Here is a 27,012-nt window from a genome sequence, read left to right as displayed (position 1 = left end):
CTTGCACATCATACTGTAACTTTCAAAAATGAGCCACGTTGCTTAGCATCTCATAGACCCGCACAAACCAGGTTTATTTTTATTTATTTATTTGTTTATTTATTTATTAACATTTGCTTACCGAGAAAGTCGGCCTTGGAACAATGCCAATTTCCAGTGGAGGCCCAGGAAGAAACACTCTAGATGTATTATTTATTGCATTTGTTAACTGGGAAAGTCCACTGGGCCTGGAATGAGCCCAATTTCAGTGGAGGCCCGGGGAGAAAAGTTCCACAAAATGATATACAAAGAAAAATATTAATATGCATAACAAAAAAATATTGAGCAGTACTATTACATTGAATGAAACTGATAAAGCAGCAGTTAAAAGATTACAATCATGGCAAAATAGAAGAGTAATAAGTGGCATATATTCAAATAACACTTGAATTAAATATAACTGCAAGGTACATAGCATGTATTCAAATAACGCATGAATGGAATATCTGCAAGGTTCATTGCTGTGGGGAGTTAAGTACAGTGTAAGAATAGGTGGAGATAGAAGGGCTAAGGGGGAAAAGACAGGCTAAACAGACAGGGAAGCAGTAAGTAGGGAGAGTGAAGGGAAGGAAGTGGTAGTAATAAAATAGATGTTATGTGATCCTATCTCGCCTACATACTGTACTGATGGGTTCGGAGCCGATCCTCGGCTCCGACTCGGCACGCTATACTATAGAGCGAAGTCTCTAATTGGCTGAGCTATTCTATATCCCAGGATGCACCACCACTACTTCCCCAGATCTCGTTTGCCGCTTGACAGCAATAGACGTGGTCTCGACTTGGCTGGGCTAAGTACTCTTTACTGACAAATTTTCTGTCAGAAATTTTCAAATTTTTCACCCAAAAGCTGTTTTAACAGCTACTTATCACTTCTTGAGTGTTTTTGTGAGAGAAAGTTGTGTGAAATTTGGAGCGTTAGGTTCCCGCTCTTATTAGTAGAGTTTTTCCTCGCGCTCTAGTTTAGAAGTGTCGTTTAAAAGATTACTGTTTAAAATTTGTTTTTTGTGCTACTATATATTAACCTCTAGGTCCCGTTTTAGTTAGAGGGGCCTTGCCCTTGTACTCTGTTAGAGCCTTGTTAGTTTACCTGTTTGTCTGTTACGAAGCCTAGGTCAAATCCTGCTTAAGTTAGAGGGATTTGGTTCTCAGTGCTTATTTTTTGTCCCTAGTGGTTGTTTGTGTTGTCCCTAGTGATGTCAAAAGAACATAGACCTTCGGGGTTTAAAAAATGTACCAAGTGTGGGTACAAGATGTCTATAACGGATGATCACTCGCTCTGTGTTTATTGCTTAGGGCCTAAGCATCTTCAAGAGTCGTGTAGTGTATGCCACGCTTTTTCTTCTCGCGTCCTCCAAGAGAGGAAAAATAAATTAATATTGAAAGGGATGATCTCCCCTTCCTTTGAGGAGGCTTTATCTTCTTCCCCCTCTCCCTCCAGGAAGAAGAAGAAGAAGTCTTCGGCTCTGACCAGTCCGTTGGAGCCGACAGCAAAGAAATCAAGGCAGGCTTCTCCGTCGGCTCCACGGACTTCGGAGCCAAGGTCAGAACGGTCTGCCTCGGTGCCTCCAGCCTCGACTCCTCTGTCCTCGGAGCCGAGAGCTCGAGCATCGAGAGGTGGGTCACCTTCTTCGGCTCCAATGGTTTCGGAGCCGAGAAAGGTCGCACACTCAGACTCTTCTACCTCGGCACCGAAGTCCCCGTCGGCTCCGAGGGAAATTGCTGTACTGGTGGAATCTCCCTCAGCGCCGATAATACTTGAAACTATTCGGAGCCGGTCCCCCAGTCTTTCGGAACCGGCGGAGAAGTCAACTCGGGTCCGTTCGGTCTCTTCTCGGTCCTCGAGGATGTCCGATTCGGATATTGACAGGGTACTTCAAAGGCTGTTTCAGTTTCCAGTCTTTCAAAAGTTAGTATCGGCTCCAGCCCAGTCGGCTCCGGAGCCGACTGTCCACCCTGTTGTTTTGGTTCCTCCTCCAACAGCCTCGGCACCGTTGGAGTTGGTGCTGGTGGAGCCGGTGGAGGTTTTCAGGTCGGCTCCGACCCTTACTCCAACCCCGACCTTCGGGTCGGAGTTCGGTACACGGACCTCCTCGGTCGGCCCCGGGGGTGAGGTTTCGGGTCCGATGCTTTCGGTTCCGAGCTTCCCTCTCAGTGCTTCGGCTGCGGGAGTGCCTTGTACTGTTGTGGCCTCGGGGTTCAGACCGTCCCAGGACTCTGGGGGTCCGGCCTTCAGGGCCATGAGGAGTGCTTTAGCCAAATCTTCCTTGGCTACCTCCACCATCTCTCAGGCACCTTCCCTTGGCATGGAGACTTGTTCCTTTGTTGTCTCCCTGTCTCAGGACAGCGGAGCCCTGGAGCCTGAGGTCACCCCCATTGGGGATTCCTCCCTTCCTGGGGGTCCTTCCGAAGCTTCTTCGGAGGAACCTCCCAGGAAGAGACAGTGTAAGAGGAAGCACGTCGACTCGCCTGATGAGTCTCTCACCTCAGACACCGACCTCGATGAGGCGGAGGGGTCCCTCAAGTCATCCTCGGATGATGTCGACTTTGTGGACATCTTAGAAATCCTCAAACAAAGAGGCGACTGGCAATCCAAACCCCCTTCCGCTGAGGAGTCTGTATTCCTTAAGGCCTTCGGGGCTCAGCCTTCCGCCTCCTGGGTGTCTCTGCCCTTCGATGAGCTCTTGGATTTGATCTCTCAAAGGGCGTGGGAGCACCCGGATTCTGTGGAACCGGTGCCAGCTCGCCCTAATAAATTTTTGTCAGCCCCCCCAGAGAAGGAATTCTTATCCAAAGGTGTGGCCGTAGATGCCTTGGTGGTGGCATCTGCTACCCAGCAAGATGTGGCAGAGGCTTCAACGTCCGTCCACCCTCCTAATAAGAGTCCAGGAGTATGGATCGGTTCGGGAAGCGCACCCTTACTTCAGCGGCCTTTACTTTAAGGTCTCTGAATTACCTTACACACTTCACCAGACTTCAGAGGGATCAGGTCAAGGAGCTGTCAGATACCCTCTCTGGTAACCTACCTGAGCAGTTGGCCCAGACGGTTAGCTCTCAGTTGGCTACCCTGTCATCTATATCGAACTCGTCCATGAGGCTCATTTCATATGCGGCCGAGGGAGCGAGTAGGGCGGCGGGTACAGGTGTTGCTCTACGGAGACAGGCCTGGCTCCGCCTGTGTCATTTTGCGGAGGCCTTCAAGTCTTCCTTTGCCGACACTCCCTTTGATGGGTCCTCCTTGTTTGGACCCAAGGTAAAGGACACCTTGACCCGCTGTGAACAAGAGGGTAAGACTTTGACTGACGTAGGGGCACGGTTTTCCACTCCCTTCAGGCCTTATCCCAAGGCTAGAAGAGGGGGGAAAATGTGGTTCCGCAAATCTCAGAAGACTTACCCCTCACAGCAGGATGATCCCCCTTCTAGAGGCAGAGGAGGGGGAAATTTTTCAGGAAGACGCCGTCCCAGAGGCGGCAGGGGCCCCCGCAACACTGGAGACCGCGAGTCCTTTCATGGCTCCTCAACCTTCCAGCATCCCTGAAGGATTGCCCAACTGAGCCGCTCCGGAGCCAGTCGGGGGTCATTTTTTGAGGCACCTAAAGGCCTGGGAGAATATCACCCAGGACCGATGGGTGCTCTGAATCATTGCCGGAGGTTACAACATCCCCTTTTCACAGCCCCCCCCTCCAAAATCCCGGACCCACCACCCAGTCAACGGGATCTTGCAGCCTTCGAAATTTCAAAGCTGCTTCAAAAAGGAGTCATCCAACCGGTCCCCGAAGACCAGACCGGATTAGGAACTTACTCAAGCTTCTATTTGGTGCCAAAAAAGACCGGGGACATGAGGCCCATCTTGGATCTCAACAAGCTCAACTGTTCTGTCAAGAAGTCCAAGTTCCGGATGGTCACTTTACAATTCATTCTCCCGCTGCTGGAGAAAGGTGTTTGGATGTGCTCCATAGATCTCAAGGACGCCTATTATCACATCCTGATAGATCAGGCATCCAGGAGACACTTGCGCTTCAGCCTGGGAGACAGTCTTTTCCAGTTCCGTGCACTGCCCTTTGGTCTCACCACAGCCCCCAGGGTGTTCACCAAGTGTTTGGCAGTGGTGACTGCTCACCTGAGAAGTCTAGGATTCCAGGTGTTTCCATATCTAGACGACTGGCTCCTAACTGCCACCTCCAGGTGTCTACTCTTACAAAACCTAGCAGCCACTATTTCTCTAGGCGACTCCCTGGGAATCACCTTCAATTGGGCAAAGTCCGTGTTGCTGCCATCTCAGCGCATACGGTTTATCGGAGTAGAGATAGACTCAAAGCAAATGCGGGTCTATCTTCCTACAGAGAGGATAGAAACATTACAATCTCAAGTCCGAGCATTGCTCTTCAAACGCCGAGCCCCAGCAAGGATGGTCCTACAACTGTTGGGTTCCATGTCGGCTACCGTTCTCCTAGTTCCCTTAGCAAGATTGCACATGAGGATCCTCCAGTGGCTCCTGTCAGTCCAGTGGTCATATCAGGATCTCCCTCTCAGTCACCTCATTATGATCACGGAGACGTGCAAACAGGACCTCCATTGGTGGCTTCTTTCCTCCAATCTGGATTAGGGGCGACCCTTCGTTCCTCCACCTCCAGTGGCCACTTTGACTACGGATGCCTCCCAGACGGGGTGGGGGGGACATTACCTGGGCAGGTCAGTCCAAGGCATGTGGCACCCCGACGAGAGTTCCCTACACATCAACATACTGGAAATGAGGGCGGTGCTTCTATCGCTACAAGCACTGCACAATTACCTCCCCCAGGGCATGATTGCCGTTCAGTCCGACAACATGTCAGTAGTCTGGTACCTGAACAAGCAGGGAGGGACCAGGTCCTACCCCCTTTGCAGAGAGGCCATGAGAGTATGGGATTGGGTTGTTGCAACCAACCGTTTCTTGGTAGCAACACACATTCCGGGGAGATCCAATGTGATAGCCGACCGACTGAGCAGAACTATTCTCTCCCCTCACGAGTGGTCTCTGAACGACAGAGTAGTAACTCAGATCTTCAGAAGATGGGGAACTCCTTGTTGCGACCTCTTTGCAACTCCTCACAACACGAAATGTCTACAGTTCTTCTGTCTCACCCCAGTTCCGGGGGGGGTTCCCAAGGATGCCCTAGTCCAAGCTTGGCCCACCGGCCTGCTGTACGCCTTCCCTCCGGTTCCCCTTCTTCCCAGGGTGTTCCAGAAGGCGATTCACTTGCGGTGCAAGATGATTTTAGTTGCCCCATACTGTCCTCGTCAATTCTGGCTACCCTTTCTTCGGAAATACGCACTGGACGGTCCATGGTTCCTGGACCAGGCTCCAGATCTCTTGATTCACCAGTCAGGACAGCTTCATCAGTCCCTTCATTCGTTGAGGCTAACAGCTTGGCTCCTCCACTTCCGACCATAGTCAGGAACTAGGTTTTGGACTCGGAAGTCATACATATCTTGTCCTCGGCCCACAAGAATTCGACTAAAAAAATGTATAACAGCAAATGGAAGAGATTCGCCATTTGGGCCCAACTCAGATCCTATTACTGCCCCGGTGTCTGAAGTTTTAAAATTTTTAGCTTCCTTATTCAATCAAGGTTCTTCGGTCTCTACCATCAAAGTTCAATTAGCAGCTATTTCTAATTTTCATGAAAGTATAGACCCACCTTTGATGAGCAATAAGTTGTGTAAAGCCTTCATGAAAGGTGCTGGTCTGCTACGACCTCCGATTTCTCATCCAGCTCCACCGTGGGATCTTAATTTCGTATTAGATGCTTTGACCTCTTCCCCCTTCGAACCGGCAGCAACTTGTGACTTGAAATTTCTTTCTTGGAAGACTGCTTTTTTGGTGGCAATTACATCAGCCAGAAGAGTTTCGGAACTTCAAGCCCTATGTGTCAAACCACCGTACCTGGTTTTTCATAAGGATAGAGTATCCCTCAGGCCTAATCCATCCTTTGTTCCCAAAGTTTGTTCTAGTTTTTGTCTTCAACAGTCATTGGAACTCCCAGTTTTCTTCCCAAACTACTTAGACAGAGCGGAATACATCTTGCATACATTGGATGTTCACAGGCAGTTGCATTTCTACTTGGATAGGACGCACCAAACACGGAAAACAGATCAGTTGTTTGTGTCCTTTTCAGACAATAAATTGGGCAAAGCCGTCACAAAGGTTACCATTGCCAAGTGGATCAGAGACTGCATTAGTCATACTTATCTTCTTTCTAATAGAGAGCTTACAACCACTGTGAAAGCTCATTCTACTAGGGCTATGGCTACTTCGACAGCCTTTCATTCCAAGCTTGCCATTAGTGACATTTGTGCTGCGGCTACCTGGTCTTCTCCTCACACCTTCATTTCTCATTACAAATTGGATGTGGCATCTCGGGGACGAGCTTCCTTCGGTTCCACAGTTCTCAGGAGTGTTTTCCAGTGAGCCACCCAGGAATCAGGTGCTAGGGACGCTGTCCCATCAGTACAGAATGTAGGCGAGATAGGATCACATAACATCTTTTAGTTATGTACTTACCATAACTTTAGATGTTTGGGATCCATCTCGCCTACATTCCTAATACCCACCCTCCCTCCCCCTGCCTTGGAGATCAGAAGAGACCGGACGGTTCAGTTTAGCCGTTTCATCTTGAAACACCTGGCAATGTTATTTCAACTGTCTATGACTGTGTGCATGTGTGCGGACAAACAAGATCTGGGGAAGTAGTGGTGGTGCATCCTGGGATATAGAATAGCTCAGCCAATTAGAGACTTCGCTCTATAGTATAGCGTGCCGAGTCGGAGCCGAGGATTGGCTCCGAACCCATCAGTACAGAATGTAGGCGAGATGGATCCCAAACATCTAAAGTTATGGTAAGTACATAACTAAAAGTTAGAGCTGTAACACCAGGGAAAGAAGTCAAGAGTTGGGGTTGTGTGTTGGGGTACAGGAGCGTAACCAATGAGAGGAGTGATGTAGTTTGAGGGATTTTTTAAAGGAGGCAGGATTGCTGATAGTTCTGAGTGAAGGGGGAAGATTATTCCATGCTTTAGAGACAGTATAGGAATACAACATTTGACCAGCTGAGAGCTTATGTTTCTCTATGAAGAGTAACATTTTGTTTTCTGACCTGAGGTGTCGGTTAGGATGGTACATGGTCAGTATGGAGGACAGGGAAGAGCAGGTTTCTGGGTGGCAGATGAGCTTGTGGGCTGTAGTTAATTGTAGAAAAATAAGATAGTGAGGGGATTCTAGCCAATTTAGTTGATGCAGAGAGGAACAGTGATGGGTAGAAAAGTTTGCATTTGTTGCAAATTTAGCAACTTTGTTGTAGCAAGAGTCTAGTTTTGTTTTCAAGGAGGACTGTAGATTGGTGAAGATGGGAGCACCATATAGAAGTGTTGGAAGCAAGAAAGATGAGGCCAGATATGCTAAGAAAATAGTTGTGCCTATACAGGGCACCTAGCTTTTGATGTTTTTTTTATGTTACTGTAGATTTGAAGATTGAAAGTTAATTTGTCATTAATGATATCAACTACCAATTTGGTACTGGGGACAACTTCAATGATGGTGTTGTTTTGGGAGCGAACGGAGAATATTGACTTGTCAACTGGGCTGGATCTTGTAGGGGTAAATACTAAACATTTTGTTTTATTGGGGTTGAGGGCGAGATGGTTCTGGGACATCCAGGTTTCAGTGGAAGTAAATGCTTCTTGGGTGAGATGCTGTAGTGCAGTGGCAGATTTAGAAGAGCAGATGATAGTTGAGTCATCTACATATTGGATAACACCACTGTGGGTGAGAGAGGAATGAAAGTTGTTGACAAATATGCTGAATAAGAAGGGTCCCAGTATTGAGGCTTGGGGGACATCTATATTTGTAGTTATGAAAGGGGAGGGAGAGTGTTGCCATCTAGTAGATTGCTGCTTATTACTGAGGGTAGGGGGGGATAGAGTCCAAGATTTGAGAGTTTAGTATGCAGAAGGGAGTGGGAAATAGTGTTGAATGCCTTTGATAAATCTAGGAAGAGTGCTGAGACTAAGGAGCCAGCATATCAAGCTCTCTTTACTGTATCCAGAAAGAAAATGAGGGCAGTGTTAGTACTATGTCCAGGCCTAAAGCCATGTTGAGTGGGGGAGAGAATATGGTGTTGTATCAGATGACTGAGGAGCTGTGTGTGAATACATTTCTCAAGTATTTTGGAGATTGTGGAGAGAATGGCAATAGGATGGAAGTTAGAGATGTTGGAGTTGTTGCCACCTTTATGAAGTGGAAGGGTAAATGTTTTTTTCCAGATATCAGGTATGCAGGATTCCTGAATGGACCTGTTGAGGAGAATGATGTTAAGATATGCAATGGAGGAGGCTGAGAGTTGAAAGTATTCTGCGGGTAAGTTATCAAGGATGTTGGTACAGGGTTTGAGTTTGTGAAGAAGATTTTAATGGTGGAGGTGGGTATGGGTGTTAGTGTAAAAGCAGGTAGGGGATTTAAAGGGGAATGTACAGATAGAGTTCCTGATGGGTCCGTTATAATAGGTGGGAAGTTGGTAGTAAGTATTTTGATGGTGTCAGTGAAGTAGGTGTTGGAGGCTGTCTCAGAGGGTGTTTTTTCTGGGTTTGGACATGAGTTGTTGTTAGTTCCAGGGTGGAGAAGGGAGTTGATTGCCCCCAGAAATTCTGGGGTTTAGTCTATGTTGGTCTTGGATAGCCTCAAAGTATTCTTTTGCCCCCCCCCCCCCCAGAAATTCTTGGGTTTAGTCTGTGTTGGTCTTGGATATTCTCAAAGTATTCTTTTTTCTTTTTGATAACTAGGCATCTAGCCTAATTGCAAAGTTGTTTGTATTGAGTGAGGTTAGACATTATTTTCTTTGTTTTTTGCCAGGCTTTATCCCTAAAGGACATAACTTGATTTGTGGACTTAGTAAGCCATATATCATGTTTTGTCTTTATCCTTTTTAACCGGAGTGGGGCAAGACTATTTATGATCCTAAGAAATGAAGAATTGAAAACTTCTACAGCTTCGGTCAGTGGGAGAAATTTTAGTGGGCTCCAATTAGTGTTCTGCAGGATGTCACTGAAAGTGTTTGGGGAGAAATGGGATAGATCTCTGGTGTATCTATATCTGTGTAAGTTTGGTATGGAGGTGGGCTTACATATTATGAATGCTGGAGAGTGATCACTAATGCTATTTGGGAGAGTCCCTGAGGAGGTGATTTTTTTGGGTCAGAAACCAAGATCCAATCCAAGATTGTGCCTTTATTTTCTTTAGTGTTATGTCTAGTAATGTCAGAGATTAGCTGATTATAGATGTGAAGGTTAATATCTGTAGAAAGGTTATTATTGGAAATATCTAGCCAGTTAATATTGATGTCGCCTAGGATGATGGTTTCATTTTTTTATATTAATGGTTGTCCAGGTAAGAATTTCTGAAAGAATAGGAGTATTATTGCCTCGGGGATGTATACAACTATGAAGCAAAGGCTTTTGGAATCATGAAGTTTTAGGAAGGTAACAAGTAGCTCTGCAGCTGAAAAGAGGGGAATTGGTTTGGAATATGGGGTTACTGTAAAGGTACTTGGGAATAATAAGGTGATGCCACCACTTTTTTCATGTAGTCTGTCAGTTCTAAGGCAGGAGTAGTTTGGGGGTAGATATTCAGAATCTTTGATATATGGTTTTAGCCAAGTATAAGTTATAGCGGTAAAGTCTGGTTTATGTTGATTTAGTCATACATGCAGTTAGGGAATTTTGTTTCTAACACTTTGGAGATTAATTGTGGTAAAGTTTAGGGATTTTGTGGAGTTAGGGGAATTATGAGATGGAGGAGAAGGGCCAGGGTTAGGATGTATGTCACCACAGAGGACTAGATTACTGAGAACATGGACATTGGTAGGTAGGGGCTTCTTTTTAAGGTAATGGAAGTATTTGAAGTTGCAGTTGTAAGGAAGGTTATGGTGTGGGGAGAGGGTGATGAGTTTCTTTTGTAATATTAAATCTGTTCTACAGAGATTGGAGCAGATGGCAGAGTAACTGGGGAGGGAGGATGTGCATGTGGGTTGATGTGGAAGGGGATGGTGTGGGAGGTATGTAATTTGTGTGAATATATGATAGTCTTAGAAGGAGCTAGAGGTAGATAGTGAATGTAAAAAGAAAGATGCTGACTATAAGAGGCATAGTTATGTGATGTTGAATGATAGAAGGTTAGGATGCAAAGTGTGGTGTGGGATTGAGGATGGGGGAGGTATAGTAGGATTGAAGTAGTGGAAAGGCAAAGATGTAATTAGGATTACTGGGTTGTGAGGGAGGGCAGTTGTTAAGGGGTGGGAGGTGGGCTTAAAGGAAGGGTGTGCAGGTAAGAGGTGAGTAGATTGGGTCTAGGAAGAGAGGAGAGGGTGGAGTGATTGGAGCTAGTGAAGATGGGCATGTATGTGATGGTTGATGAGATAGGTGGGAGGAGTGTGGAGGTGGAGGTCTGTGATTGGAGGATGGATGGGTAGGCGGGATGAGAATAGCTATAAATGTAATTGAAGTGGCGGTGGTGGGGAATGGGGGTAGGGTAGTGGAGCTGGAAGAGGCAGGATGCCAAAAAAATAAGTCAGGTACAGCACTATGATACTAGATAGCTGGTAAGTTAATCTGTAAAGGAGAGAAATTGAATGGAATTGGAGAAGTACACACCCATGTTATTCAGGGCTTTAGTACATGTACAATACGGGAGAAGGAATGGGTTTCTCTTGAGTTTATATTCATAGTTTTGTTATTATTTTGTAGTACTTAAAAGGGAGTTGTGCAGTACATAATGGCTTATAACTAGATGTCTAGTAGATTATGAGGGGAAGAACAATAAACTAAAAAAGCTTAAAATATAAATGGAAAACAGAAAGGGATATAGAGACGTCCTCGGGGGGTCCACAAGTGTGCAAGCCACTATTTACACCAAAATCTACACTAGATAACAGCTTAAAGCTGTAGGTTGGCACCTACACTGTGGGGTTAGTTGGGAGCCTCTTCCTAGAAGTTTGGCTGAGGTTAACAGCTAGCAATACAGAGAATGGAGTCTGAGGAGAAATGTAGGATGTGGTAGAGAAAGGAGGGCAGTCTGAGTTAAACTGCATCCAAGCTGTAAAAGAAAAGAGAGAGGTGAAATGAATGCAAAGAAAAGGGACAAATAAGAAAGCTACAGTGGGAAGTAGGGACATAGCAAGGTGCATTACAGAGAGAGCAGGATGCTGGAGGGATAGTTGGCCAGGTCTTTATAATGTGGGAGGAAACTGGAGCACCCAGTGGAAACCCACATGAATGCAGGGAAGAAGTGCAGACTCCACATAGAAGGCACCCCAGCCGAGAATTGAACAGAGAACCTCTGGCTGTGAGGTGACAATGCATCTGCTGCACCACTATACCGTCAAATGTTTAATCAAAGCTTAGCAATGTGCAAACTGGAAAAGACCATTGACCATGTTTAAGCACTGCTTAGCATCGTGCACTTTTCTAAATGTAACAATTATTTAATTTAAAGTCAACAAATGTTTCAGTCACCTGACACAATTTCACAGCAGTGTATGTAAAAAGCATTACTAGTCAGGACTCAAACCTGGGACCTACTACACTGTAGATCATGAGTCAAACTATCTAGCCACTGGGATAGTGAACGAAGCTTGGATATTTTCAGATATACTGCAAAAGTGCCTGTAAGTGTAGCGCAGCTTCACTGTGCAAATTTGCACATTGCTAAAAGCAGCTGACCTACAGCAGCTGAATACATCCGGTTTCTGTTTTTACCTGTCTAGCAGATGTTTACTGCTTAAGTTCACCTTGCTACTCCTAGCTAAGCAATGTGCCACATCGTGCAAACAAGCACATGTAAAAAAAAAATCAATATTGAATGCATCCAGTTTCTATTTCTAAATGTCTACCAAATGTCTAATGCTTAATTACGCCGCACTACACCTAGGTAAGCAACACGCCACATCACGCAAACAAGCACATAATAATGTATTTCTTAACATTGAATGCATCCGGTTTCTATGTTTAGATGTGTAGCAGATGTCTGATGTATATGGGTGCAAAGCTAAGCATAGCTAAGCAACACGCTGCACCACACAAACAAGCACATAAATGTTAAAAAAAAACTAAAATGCAATTCAATGAAATAAAATGTCTTGTACACCTTTTGGTCAAGGTAAACAGGCCGAAACATATGTGGCTGTGCCATCACTCTTACAGGCATCCAATATTCATGTTGCTATGATCTCCCTTAGGCACACACCATAATTAGTATGTATGGCATGTTGCCGAGGGCGAACCGTGACCTTCTACATGGATACATTCTATGTAGGTTCTATATGGCGCTTACATGGACTTTATTGAATCCTGGGGTATGTGTTTAAATGTTGCTGATATAAATATACAGTCATTCCAGTTTAGAAAATTATATGCCTCATTTTGCAGTCTGATCTGAAAAAAAGACTCTTCTATTGAGCCTAGTCTAACCACCCAGTAAACAAATAAATACTTGTTTTGTGTGCCTGCATCATAATGGGATGGTTTTTGTTGTTGTCTGTTTATGAAATTTGATCTTTGTAGAAAAAACAATGTTGGAACACATGAAGCAACACATACAAAAACATGCTGCATGAATCAGAGGAATGACTAACACATGTTTGTTTCTTACTTTAAGGTTATTACAGGTGGTAACTATGATGTGGACTGCTACATGGAAGACCCCACGGGAAGGATATTGTACAAGGAAACCAAGAAACAGTATGACAGCTTCAGCCACAAAACAAACGTTAAAGGTGTCTACAAATTCTGTTTCAGCAATGAGTTTTCCACTTTCACACACAAAACTATTTACTTTGACTTCCAAGCTGGTGATGAGCCCCCAATCATCCCTGAAATGGGCACCAGAGTTACTGCATTAACACAGGTATGCACATTTTTTTAAGTAAAGTTCTTTTATGATCATTTTGTACAATGTCACATTTATTGGCCTTTAAAAAGGGAACTGAACAGTTTTGTCCCCTTTGATTTCAACCCATTCCATTCTCTCTTTCACAACAGAATAAGTAGGATCACCAACATCCGGTAGTACAAAATTAGTTAGTAAAATATTGTGTAGTATCAACAGGCAGTGTAATGATGTAACTGATTTGTAAGCTGATATCTGTAAATATGCCTGGCAGTAACATTGCCATTGATTTAGATAAGACTTCATATCCTATAAACAACCACCAAAATGAATCCAACAGAAAAAAAAACAACCAAACAGCCAATGTACTCCTTATTTATTAAAAAATAATCACTCACTAGTCCTCGGCCAGCACATTGACCTCTTGGTTATTTTTCCTTTAAGACTTCATATCTGACTGCTCCCTTTTATGTCAGTCTGTATATTCTAATTGTGATCACAAGAAGTGATTCTTGTTCTAGTGTCTGTAGTCTTAATTACCATCATCCATTCTTCCCAGTAAATTCCAGCCTCATCTTCTACCCATGCTAATATTGTTAAGCATGGAAGCTAATTAGTCTTGGTGCTGTTTTGTCACTTCAGGATTGCATGTTGGCGACATCACACCAATGGCATACTTGTAGAGTCCAGTTAAAAACTGGGTTCCGTAGTCACAAGCTGCAGGTGTGTTTTCATCACAAGAATGAGTGTGCAGAAACTGACCTTAAATAGTTCATACTGCTCTTCAGTTTATTTGGTAGCTACCCATCATTTTCTGTTGTCTATTCTGGTCATTCCATCTCCACAGGCAAACACTTGAATTTCAGTGTTGTCTTACAGTAGCACATATTTATAGACTGCACTGACCTGGACACTACATAGTATCTAAATGACTGTATGTGAAGCATCAGGGCAGGCACACAACTTTGACAGTCAAAAACAGAACCACTTTTTCAAAATATTTGAAATTTTCATCCCTCATATTAAATTACAAGTAAAATCCTTCAGAGATACCATTATTTTGTGTGTGTGTGTGTGTGTGTGTGTGTGTGTGTGTGTGTGTGTGTGTGTGTGTGTGTGTGTGTGTGTGTGTGTGTGTGCCTGTGTGTGTGCCTGTGTGTGTGCCTGTGTGTGTGTGTGTGTGTGTGTGTGTGTGTGTGTTGTGTGTGTGTGTGACAGAGAGAGAGAGTTCATGGCTGCAAAATACAAAAAAAAAGACAATATATATGACTGTGTATTAGTGACCTGGCAGACGTTAATTAATTTGTCAGACCTTATTCAGTAGTCAGATATCTCCTTAGGGGTGAAGGAAATGTAATCTCAGACCACGATCCCCCAGTGGAAGATCAGCTTATAAAAGGAAGAGCTTTTGCATAAGTTAGTCAGTTCGGTCCCGTCTACAGCACATCTTAATTTGTAGGGGAATATTACAAAGTTGACCACAAATGCTTATAAAATTGGTTAACATGTCCTATATTGTGGGTGTGATAGACTTGATACATGTTTTAGAGTGGATACCCTCTTGTGCTGTCACTGTGAAGTATGCATATTAATTATTTCAGTCCTTTCCAGAGGACGTTAAAAAGTCTTAGCACTCCTCTTGACCCTTCAGTCATTAATTTTTTGTTTTCCTCTTCTGAAAGCTCTTCCAAGCAGCTGGATAAATAGGAAAAGGCATAAATTGTTTCTTCCCCGTTCATAAATTCTCCACAAAATATCATACAAAGTTTGGAACTCTTTGTAGAAATCATCCATGCAACAGTAATACATACAGGGAAGACAATTCCAGAGAAAACGCTAAGATTCATGCAATTTCAGGAACAGCATCATTACCTCTGACATTCTTAGCATTCCAAGACCATTTACACAAATAGTCCCTGGCAGTGCACTTCATTCTGTGTACCCTGCTCTCCGTCTAGTTATCTAATAAGAAAGTTTTACATTTTTACAACAAAGTGTCTTCAGTCAGAATAAGTACATGGATTACAGAATTAGTAGAATATGATACAGAATAGAATTTGCCCGCATTTCAGTTTCAGGTCCTAGTCCAAGAACTCCAGAACACTGTCTCATTACAAAACACAAATGTGCATATCAGCATTATGAAATGAGGGAGTCTTTTTCATAATGCAGGTGTTTCAGGACACTATTCCTACTGGTGCAAATGCCTTCCATGCCAAAAACTGCCTTCCATGCCAAAAACATGGTGGTAGTTTGGTGTATAAACATGCAGATGGGAGCTCACTCCCATTCCTTGTCTTCAGAGGCCATAAGAGTATGGGAGTGAGACTTTGTTTTGAAATGCCTTCTCATTGCTTGTCAGATCTCTGAACATGCCAACTCCTTTGTGGACCAGCTGAGCAGTTGCTTACTGATGAATTACAAGTGGTCTCTTAGTCTGTCATTAGCACAGGCAGTGATGTATTTTTCTGGAAAGCCTTGTTACAACCTTACAAATGGAGCAACTTATTTTGTCTTATTTTTTTCCCTTGCGAGGATACCCCAGAGATGCACTTTCCCATAAGTGGTCAACAAACGTCCTTTATCTCTCTCTCCTTATGTTTCTGGAAAAGGCTAAGAACAGCAATGCCAGCATGATCCTCATAACCTTTTTTTTGGCCCCAGCAAATGTGATTCGCACTACTTTAGTCTCATCTCTTGGACAGGCCCCTCTACCTGAAGCCCTGCTAAAATCTGCTGTCTTACTCAACTGACAGTCTTCACCTAGACCTTCGTTCTGTCTGATTAACCATCTGTTTTTTTCACTTCCTGTGATGGCTAAGGTTCTTCATACCCTCAGAGGGTGGTTCAGGTTCTTACCTCTCCCAGAGAACTGGCACTAGTTACCATAGCAAACAGTCACATTTCTCCCTGTAGGCTACAGGGAGAGGTCCTTTCTACTGCTTGTCTTACTAGCATCTTGAAATTTCTGTCACAAGATTTTGATTTTGGACTTAGCTTTTGTTCCATCAAAATCTATCTTGCAGCTATTTCTAATATCCATCAAGGTGCCAATGTTATCTCCTTTGCTTCCCTCAAAGTTTGTGAGACCTATGTGATGACCACCTTTCTTTTGTCATCTCCGTTCAAGTCACCATTCCCTAATTAGGACCTCCACTTTGTCCTTGAAGCTTACCCTTCCACCATTCAAATCTGTTGTCTCTAAATACTTTAAGAACAACAAAGCTAAAATCCACAAGACAAAGTTGATTTATTAAACATACACTTTAAAACAATGATAAAAGGTTGATAAGCGCTTTCAAAAACCTTTCTTCACATCCATATAGCCATTTAACACAATAGGCTTTTTAAAAGGAGGCTTGACCAATCAAATCACTTTCCTGAGCTGACGCCTCTTCAATGCTGGTTTTAAAGGGAGAACACCATTTAACCCTGGCTCACAGTTTGCTCTTAAGTCTGCAGTCCACTGAAGTTCTTTAAACTCAGTAGTATTAAATAAATCATCTCTCCTAGGTCTATTCATTATACATTCTAACACCATAAAAGAAAATTTATGTCCAGGAAATCACATAATATGTTGTGACAGTGCATTGGTGTTGACCTTATGTTTGATCTCATTAAGATGTTTCAGAATCCTGGTCTTGAATAGACAGTTGCCATGTAGCAGTATACACCACATTTTTGGTGTTACAATCCTCAAAAGTACTCAGCTGATATACTCTCTTAGTGACTGGATGTATACATTTATTTGTAGTATTAATAGAAGAACATGCTCTACATCTGCCACACTTGAATGTTCCTCTCCTCTAAGTATTTAACTTATTTATCATACCCTTTTCACCACATACTAGTTGTTTCAAATTTGTTTTTTTCTTAGAGCAGAATCTAGGGATTTCTCCTACAGTTCTCTTTAATGATACATCTGCTGTTAATATTGTCCAATCGTTTTTAATTATGTCACATATCTGCTGGATATCCTGACTATATGTAAGAGTACATCTTATATTCTCAGTTTCTTCCCTTCGTCGAGCTAACATACTATTGGTCCTTTCTGCACCACAATAAAAATATGGTTCTTTCCAGGTTGGACTCATCAGATTCACTGCCATTTCCCCTCAGTCTGTTTCCTTCATCCTATAGCCCCTTGCATTTAAATGCTACTTCACAGTGGAGATTTCAACAGCTTGCTCTTCCTGTTTAGTAGCTAACCTGGAGCTCCTTAAAAATGATTCTTTATAACCTGCGGAAAAATATGAGCGTGATGCATACTGTTACAATGTAGCAAATGATTTCACCAACATGCTTTACGATACATCCTTGTATCTATAGTACCATTTCTAGTTTTTAAAATAGTGATATCAAGAAAGTCAATTCTGTCAAAAGCACTATGGATTTCAAAATCTAGAAAGTGTGTAGTGGACTTCAGAAACTCAGAAAATGCTCTCAGATGTCTCTCTTCACCTTCCCGCAGGAGAAAGAGATCATCTATAAACTGTTTGTAAAACAGCAACTGTTTTGTCCATATGTTCCAATTATTAAAATATGTTCCTTTTCCCATTGCGCCAATACAATATTAGAATTGGGATGCCCATTGCCACACTCCATTTCTGCGGAAAATATTGATCCTCATATGATAGTACGTTGTTCTCCAAATTATCTCCAAAAGCATACAAATCTGTGTAATATGTTGCTTCTCATTAGTATCATCTGACATCAAAAACATTCGCACATTTTCTATGCCATATTTATTTTGGATGACCGTAAATAAACTCCTGATATCCATAGTGACCATCAAAGCTGTTTCCAAAGGAAGAGACATCTTACTAAATAGATAAGCATAGAAGACAATCTTCTGTATCTTTCAGTACTGTATTAGCTTTACTTAGTCACCTTTTTAACCGATGTTCCACATAGATTAAAATGAGTTCTGTGATCCACCCATTGCCTGAAACAATCGGACGCATGGGTGGATCATGGCGGTCTTTGTGAATCCTAGTTAATCCTTTAATTACAGGAATCGTAGGAAAGGCCACTTGAAAATAATTAAACAAATCTTGGTCAATTGTTCTCGTAAACAAAAAGTCATGTAAGTCCATAGCAACCTTATTTATGATTCTATCAAGTTCAGACTCCTGTATCAGTTTATACGTATTTTCATGCTTAAGATGATGCATCATTCTGTCTGCATACCAGGTCTTATCCAACACTACCACCACTCCTCCTTTGTCTGCTGGTCTAAAATTCAGTTCCCTTAAAGCTTGTTGCTCATCCATATTTAAGTTATAAAAGCGTTTCCTACTTCCATTATATCTGTTGTTCCATAATCTTGTTACTTCATCCTCACATACCTTGACAAATGTCTCTATTACTGGATGTGAGGGTGGTATTAAAGGACTCTGTTTCTTAAATATAACTGCTTCCATATTAGTACATATCTTTTCGTCATCCTTATACATATTCCTTAAAGTCAGGTTGCTAGCAAAACATTTAAGATCTATTATAAATTCACTGAGTGTTGATGGTAACGAGGGAATAAATGTTAACCCTTTATTCAAGAGCTTACATTCAGCTTCACTTAACCGATACTGAGATAAATTCTCAACTAGTGTGGTGTCCATATCAGACGAAAGGTCCCTTCCCTGTATATCTATGTAGAGACTTTCCTCTTCTTCCTGTCTCTTCTCAGAGACTGATCATTCCTCTGTTGGTGTCTTTGTTTCAACAATATGGGAAGGTCCGAAAAAAGGGTAAATGCATAGCCATTTCCTTCGGGTGAGTTCCTATGACATTATGCATTGCCAAATTCTGTATGGTGTCCTGTAAATTTAGAATACTTGCAGTATTAGTGTCTGAGTTTTTAGTTGTAAATCCACCTAAAGCATCATCTCTATGCTCCTCAACTGCCATATCTTGTCTTTTTTTTCTTTTTAGAATCCCTATTTACTGATATAACACTACATCCCTTCTGCTCAGAAGCATTTGCTTCACTCCCTTTAGGTTATGGGGTATTCATATCTACTTTTTCTTGCTTCTCAGCTGTTTGCCTTGGCCACTCAAAAATATTAAGGTCTTTCAAATCCTTAAAATCCCTTGCCAGCTTCCTGATCTTAATTTGTCTTAGTGTATCATCATATGCAATAAGAACACGTTGCAAGTTCTCTATTTTCAAAAGAAACCTTTTCCATTAACACAGCATCCTCCAGCTTGGCTAGTTTACTCTCTGAAGAGAGCAGCTTCCTCTTCCATTGGCTTGAAATAATCGATTAACAGTCATATATTTAAAGCTAGTTTCCAAGTTAATAGTTTGCCATCTAGCCAGAAGTTCTGATATAAATTCCCATAGGATGGCATAGATTTTATCCTCAAAGCTCTAGGCACAGTATTGTAGTGCAAGCAGGCTTTTAGATGAAAACGCTGCCACTGTAACTGTCTTAATCTAAAGGCAGTGTCTTCTATCTGTTTAAAAGCCATATTAAAATGTTCCATTGACAAATCCACATTATTGTCTTGGCAGTCTGTTTGAGCAAGATTAAGACATAACAGAGGATTCATACTGACTGTCAACATATTCTTAATACAACTGCCTCTCATTCTTTTACTGCTACAACCACTTACTATTCCACCATCTTTCTCTGGCCGATAATTCAACTCTACATTCTCACCTTCCATCATGTGCCGTTCTGTAAGTAAAACAAAACAACAAAGACAACCCAAAACAGAACGGAACAAATAGATCTCCAAAACAAATCCAATAAGAACAACAAAGCTAAAATCCACAAGACGGAATTGATGTATTAAACATACACTTTAAAACAACGATAAAAGGTGGATAAGCACTTTTGGAAACCCTTCTTCAGATTCATATAGCCATTTAGCACAATAGGCTTTTTAAAAGGAGGCTTGCTCAATCAGATCTCTTTCATGAGCCGATGCCTCTTCAATGCCGGTTTTAAAGGGAGAAACACCATTTACCCTGGCTCACAGTTCGCTCTTAAGTTTGCATTCCAGTGAAGTTCTTTAAACTTAGTAGTATTAAATAAATCACTTCTCCTAGGTCCATTCATTATACATTCAACACCATAAAAGAAAATTTATGTCCAGGAAATCGCATAATATGTTGTGACAGTGCATTGACCTTATGTTTGATCTCATTAAGATGTTTCAGAATCCTGGTCTTGAATAGACCGTTCATTTTCCCAACATAAAACTGCACACAGTGTTGGCATGTAGCAATCAATATACACCACATTTTTGGTGTTACAATCCGCAAAAGTACTCAGCTGATATACTCTCTTAGTGATTGGATGTATACATTTGTTTGTAGTATTGATAGAAGAATATGCTCTAAGTCTGCCATATTTGAAGGTACCTGAGTATTTAACTTATTTGTCATACCCTTTTCACCACATAACAGTTGATGTTAAGTTGTCAATCTCGCCTTCATTCTTGCTGGATGAGTTCGGAGCCGACTCGGCCTATACTAAAGCTCGAGAGCTATTTTTACTGGCTTGAGGCTACCCTGTATCCCACAATGCTAGGCGCTAACTACCCAGATCTCATTTGCCGCTTCAGCTGCGAGGTTGCGTTTTTGCCGGCTCTCAGGTTAGATTTGTAAAAATCTTTTCTGGTAAGGTTTTTCTTATCTTTTTTCAGTATTAGTTTTACTGTTAGATCCTGCTTACCCCTCTAGTGTATCCCTGCCTTAGATAGTTCCCTTTCAGGTTTATTTCTATCTTCTTTCTCGTTCCCTACCCCCACTCCATAGATTACTAGGCCTTTGGGCTAATTTTTAGTTTAATTTTTAGTTAATTTTAGTTTAAATTACTTTTTTTTCAGTTAAAATAATCTTAGTCTTTGTGTGTCCGTGTGACTAGACTAAGTAAGTTTGAGTGTGGGTGTTTGTTGTGTGTTACTTGTCATCCCTGTCAGGATGTCAAAAGATTCCAGGGTATCAGGCTTCAAGAAGTGTGACTCATGCTGTCAGAAGATGTCTCTGACAGATGGTCACACTTCTTGTGTTTATTGCCTGGGCCCTCTGCACCTGCAGGACTCTTGTTCTGTCTGCCATGCATTCAGTCCAAGAGTCCTGCAGGAGCGCAGAAACAAGCTTATCTTGAGAGGCTTGTTGAAGCCCGAAGGTTCCCTGACCAAGTCTTCGTCGGGTAAACCTTCGAAGCCTACTAAGCTGTCTGCTCCACTTACAGAGCCTTCGGCTAGTGGTGCTCTTAGTGCTTCTACATCGGCTCCGGCCGGAGCCAATGCTCCCAAGACTCAGTCGGCTCCGATTGTTGTGTCGGAACCATCTGCGGGCCGTAAGCGCTCCAGGTCTCCTTCTTTGGAGTCAGTCTATTTGGCTCCGAGATCTCCCTTGCTTTCGGAGCGGAGCCATCGGTCCCATTCCTCTCGGTCTTCCAGGCTTTCGGAGCATGACCTCGAGAGGGTGGTTAGCAGACTCCTTAAGTCGCAGGCACTGGCCCAGATGTTTCATAGCCCTTCTCATCAGACAGCGGCTATCCCCATTTCATCGTCGATTCCTCCTCCGACTCTTCCTCTGAGCCGAAGTTCGTGGGAGCCAGGACCATCGACATGTCGGACCCGATACCACACCTTTCGGCTCCATCGTCGGCTCCGATTTCTTCCATGGTTCCATCCTTGGAGAGATCCGGGCGCCGGAACTCCCTCGTCGGCTCTGAGGGGGGCGAGTGGCATCGGACCCTTGTCCAACCTGGTTCTCCCTCTCAGAGCCTTGGCGCAGGTGAGTTCGGCCCTGACATCGGCCTCAGAGCCATCCCTCTCGGTGCCGGGAGGGGTCCTTATCTCTTCGGAGCGGGGACCTTCTTCCCTGCCTAATAGGGGTGCTTTTGAGGTCATGAGGAGTGTGCTGGCCCCTGTGCCTGCTCCACGGTCAGCTCCCTCAGCTCCTCCCACTGTTGTGCCTGCTACGGTCTCTACCCATCCTCTCGACCCCGACCGCAGAGATCCAACGCCTCATGTTGCCCCCATTGGGAGCATTTTCCTCTTCCGAGGCCTCCCTTGATCCATCAGGGGAGCCCCCTCGGAAGAGGAAATGCAAGAGGAAGCATGTGGACTCCCCTGAGTCCGTCACATCTGACACTGACTTGGATGAGTCGGAAGGGTCCCCGCGGTCCCCCACTGAGGATGTCACCTTTTCTGACATCCTTGAGAACCTCAAGCAGAGGGGGAACTGGTCTACCCTCAATCCTTCCGAGGACGAGTCAGTTTACCTAGATGCTTTTGGTTCTCGCCCTTCCACCTCCTTGGTGTCTCCGCCCTTTGACCCCCTCATGGAAGTGGTGGCACGGAAGGCATGGACGGCACCTGACACGATGGAACCTACCCCACGGAGGCCTTCAAAATTTATCACAGCCCCTTCTGATAAGTAGTTTTTAACCAAGGGTGTCCCTATTGATGCCATGGTGGTGGCGGCAGCCACTAAGAAGGAACTGGCTGATCCTTCAGTACCGATCCATCCTCCTAATAAGGAATCTTGGACTATGGATAGGTATGGCAAGTGGATATTTTCTTCAGCGACCTTTACCATGCGGTCGCTGAACTACTTGTGTCATTTCACCCTCCTTCAAAGAGACATGCTCAAAGAAATGGGTGATACTCTACAGGATCCAACAGCTGCGGGGTCTCAAGACAAAATCAACTCCCAGTTGGCAACCCTAAACTCGATTGTTAACTCCTCCATGCGGCTTATTTCCTATGCGGCCGATGGGGCGAGTAGGGCTGCAGGCACAGGTGTGGCCTTAAGGCATCACGCCTGGATGCGGCTTTCTAACTTTGCTGATCCCTTCAAGGCGTCCTTCACTAACTCCCCCTTTGATGGTTCGGCGTTGTTTGGACCTCAGGTGAAGGATACTTTGACCAGATGCGAACAGGATGGCAAGACTCTCTCTGCCGTGGGAGTCCGTTTTTCCACCCCGTCTAGACCATACCCTAAGGGTCAGAAGGGTGGAAAAATGTGGTTTCGCAAACCACAGGGAGTCGCGCCTGATGCACAAGGTGAGTTCCCCTCTAGAGGCGGGGGGGGACAATAACAGACACCGCCCTAGGGGCAGAGGGGGTCCGCAGAATCAGGGTAGCAGAGAAGCTGTCTCTGGCCAGCCCTTTCAGCATCCCTGAGAAGATGCTCGGCTGTCCACCTTCGGAGGCAGTCAGGGGAAGATTATCACTGTACCCAGAAGCCTGGCTTTCCCTCACCCAAGACAGATGAGTACGGTCGATCATATCCGAGCGTTACGAAATTCCCTTTGCCCACACCCCAACACAGCCAAAAAGGCCCCTTCCAGATGTTCCACCCAGTCTAAGGGAACAAGCAGTATTAGAAATCTCAAAACTGCTAAGAAAAAGAGCCATCCAACCAGTCCCAGCAGACCAGCAAGGATCCGGAATCTACTCCAAGTTCTTTTTGGTACCAAAAAAGACAGGGGACTGGAGTCCAATTTTGGATCTCAGCAGGCTGAGCAGGTATGTCCAAAGAACGAAGGTCCGGATGGTCACGCTACAGTCCATCCTACCCTTTTTGGGCCAGGACAATTGGATGTGCTCTATAGACCTTCAGGATGCGTACTACCACATCAAGATGCACAGGTGCTCCAGGAGGTTTCTCCGCTTCTGGCTGGGGGCCAGTCACTACCAGTTCAGGGCCCTGCCCTTTGGTCTCACTACAGTCCCCCGAGTGTTCACCAAATGCATGGCAGTGGTTACGGCTCATCTGAGACGTCAAGGATTCCAGGTGTTTCCATATCTGGACGACTGGCTCCTTACCACCACCACCAGGCGTCAACTTCTTCAGTTCAGAGATTACACCATTCACATTTGCAAAGAGCTAGGTATCTCCATAAATTTCGAAAAGTCTGCCTTGTCACCTTGTCAGTCTATTACTTTCATAGGCGCCATATTAGACACAGTTGAACTGTCCGCAAAACTAACCGCACAAAGAATTTCAGATATTCACAGACACGTTCGCATCCTTCTTCAGAGCAACAGAATCCAGGCCAGGTTTATACTGAAAACTTTAGGTCTCATGGCAGCAGCCATTATGTTACTTCCCCTAGCTCACTTTCACATGCGGATCCTTCAGTGGATGCTCTTTTCCCAGTGGTCCTTTCAACAGCTTCCAATGTCACACAACATTTTAATCACCCAATCATGCAAGAAACACCTTTCTTGGTGGATGGTCTCCCTTCAAGTCATTCAGGGCAGACCCTTTGTTCCCCCCCCCGGTTGCTACGGTGACAATGGATGCCTCCCTGATCGGGTGGGGGGGGGGGCATTTTCAGGGCAGGACAGTCCAGGGCACATGGCAACCTTTCGAGTGCCACTTGCACATAAATGTCCTGGAGATGAGAGCAGTACTTTTAGCGTTGCAAGCCCTTCAGGACTCTCTTCCCATCGGGACTATTGCAGTTCAGACAGACAATATGTCTGCAGTGTGGTACATCAACTAGCAGGGCGGAACCAAGTCCTATCCCTTATGTTGAGAAGCACTCAGACTTTGGCAGTGGGCGATCTCTTTTCAGCGGTTTCTGATAGCAACGCATATCCCCGGGAAGTCCAACATCATAGCGGACAGGCTGAGCAGAGCCATTCTCATGCCGCATGAGTGGTCTCTCAAGCAGTCGGTAGTGGAAAAAATTTTACGAAGATGGGGTCAGCCTTGCTGCAATCTTTTCGCAACACCTCAAAACAGCAAGTGCCACGACTTCTTCACTCTCTTCCCTCTTCCCGGCCACCCCCCCAGAGATGCTCTAGTCCACGATTGGCCCTGGGGTCTTCTGTACGCTTTCCCCCCCTTTTCATTAATCACATAGTTGATTCAGAAAGCTACCGCATTGAGATCCACAATGATCCTCATTGCCCCTTACTGGCCTCGACAAATCTGGTTTCCGTTCCTGCATCATTACCTCTTGGAGCAGCCCTGGCATCTGGACCAAGTGCCAGATCTCTTGACCCATCAGTCGGGCGAGCTGCACCAGTCCCTCCCCTCTCTTAACCTCACAGCTTGGTTGCTCCACTTCCAACCTTAGCCAGGCTACCCTTTATTTCCCATTCGGTGCGTGACATTATTCTAGCTTCCCACAAATCTTCTACCAGGAGGATTTATGCTAGCAAATGGAAACGTTTTTCCTTCTGGGCAGAGACTAGAAACATGGACCCTTTCACGGTACCTATCCAATCAGTCCTAGATTTCTTGGCCAAACTTTTTCAATCAGGTTCTTTTTCATCCACTATCAGAGTTCAGTTAGCGGCCATTTCAAATTTTCATGTTGCCTTGTCGGACTCCACTGTTATGTCCCATAAACTTTGTAAAGCCTTCCTTAAAGGTATCTTTTTACTTAAGCCCCCGATCAGAGATCCCCCACCACAGTGGGATTTGAATCTGGTTTTAACCTCTTTGATTCTCCCTCCCTTTGAACCTGCGGCTTCCTGTTCCTTGAAGTTACTCTCATGGAAAACTCTATTTCTAGTGGCCATAACTTCCATGAGGAGAGTCTCAGAACCTCACGCCCTTTGCGTTCGTCCTCCTTATCTGGTTCTCCATAAATATAGAGTGTCTCTCAGAACTAACCCGTCTTTTTTACCTAAGATATCTTCTGAGGCAAATCTAAACCAGACTATTGATCTCCCAGTTTTCTTCCCTAATTACTCCAACAGAGCGGAACAAAAGTTGCATTTTTTGGATGTTCACCCTCAACTCCGTTACTACCTGGATAGAACCAAGCAAGTTAGGAAATCTGAGCAGCTCTTCCTGTCTTATGCGGAAGGGAAGAAAGGCCTTCCAGTTTCCAAAGTAACCCTTTCTAGATGGTTGGTTTCTGTGATTACTTTCATCTATGAACTGAGGCGTCAAGAACTTCCTTCAAGGCCTAGAGCCCACTCAACTAGAGCCTTAGCTACGACAATAGCCTTTCAGGCTAGGTTGCCTATAGACTCCATTTGTGAGGCAGCTACATGGGCCTCTCCTCATACCTTTATTTCTCATTACAAACTGGACATGGCCTCCAGAAGCCGAGCTAACTTTGGTTCCACCGTCCTCAAGAGTCTGTTCCGATGAGCCACCCAGGGTTGAGGTGCTAGGGATGCGGTCCCATCCAGCAAGAATGAAGGCGAGATTGACAACTTAACATTGAGAAGTTATGTACCTACCATAAAGTTCCATCTTAGTTGTCTTCTTCTCGCCTTCTTTCTTGCGTCCCACCCTCCAACCCCCTAGCCTGGACAGACCGAGAGGATCCTCCTGGGCCTTCTTTTCATCCCAGTATGGACTCCCATGGTTGCTTTTTCTTGATATGTTCTATATATAGGTATTCCTCTTTCTCCTTTTTTTCTGAAAACAGAACTGCTATGGTGTTGGCTATCAAACGAGATCTGGGTAGTTAGCGCCTAGCATTGTGGGATACAGGGTAGCCTCGAGCCGGTAAAAATAGCTCTCGAGCTTTAGTATAGGCCGAGTCGGAGCCAAGGATCGGCTCCAAACCCATCCAGCAAGAAAGAAAGCGAGAAGAAGACAACTAACATGGAACGTTATGGTAGGTATATAACTTCTCATTTCAAATTCGGTTTATTCTTAAAGCAGAATCTAGGGGTCTTTCCTACAGTTCTCTTCAATGACACATATGCTGTTAATATTTTCCATTAGCAACATAGTGTTATTCCTTGATCATGGGGTCCAGGGGTGTCGATGTTTGTGCTCTGTATCCATGGATTGGCATCCAAAAAAATCACAGCCTCCACTCCACAGAGCATTCCAGGAGTCCCTTATTGTGGACTGCGCTAGAAATCCCATTTGTATACCAGATGCATATCTGGAGGAGTTCATAAACACAGTTGACTCAACCCTTGCTGTATTGCTTTTGGGTCCTTTTTTAAGTATTGCAGAGCTTTGGTATGTATCTTATACCATACACCAGCCCTGTGTGATTGTGGACAATGTTTATTAATACCTCTTGTGGTTATTTGGTAGAAAACAAAGAGATGGAAGTTTGTGGCAAATATCAGAGGAGTCTAAAATAACAAGAAAAGTAATGCAG

At 44.2% G+C, this 27,012-nt stretch overlaps 1 protein-coding gene across 1 annotated transcript in view; it reads left to right on the top strand.

The window, feature by feature from the left end:
• Nucleotides 1-27,012, top strand: part of TMED3 (transmembrane p24 trafficking protein 3) — a 130,207-nt gene that overhangs the window by 67,104 nt on the left and 36,091 nt on the right. Inside the window, exon 2 of the mRNA XM_044077912.1 lies at nt 12,722-12,970. Coding sequence (XP_043933847.1) covers nt 12,722-12,970 — 249 coding nt within the window. The remainder of the gene's footprint in view (nt 1-12,721; nt 12,971-27,012) is intronic.

The sequence above is a fragment of the Protopterus annectens genome, chromosome 7.part0, assembly GCF_019279795.1.
Source record: "Protopterus annectens isolate FY-2018-M chromosome 7.part0, PAN1.0, whole genome shotgun sequence".
Lineage (NCBI taxonomy): Eukaryota > Metazoa > Chordata > Ceratodontiformes > Protopteridae > Protopterus > Protopterus annectens.
This window is presented reverse-complemented; position numbering and strand designations above follow the sequence as displayed.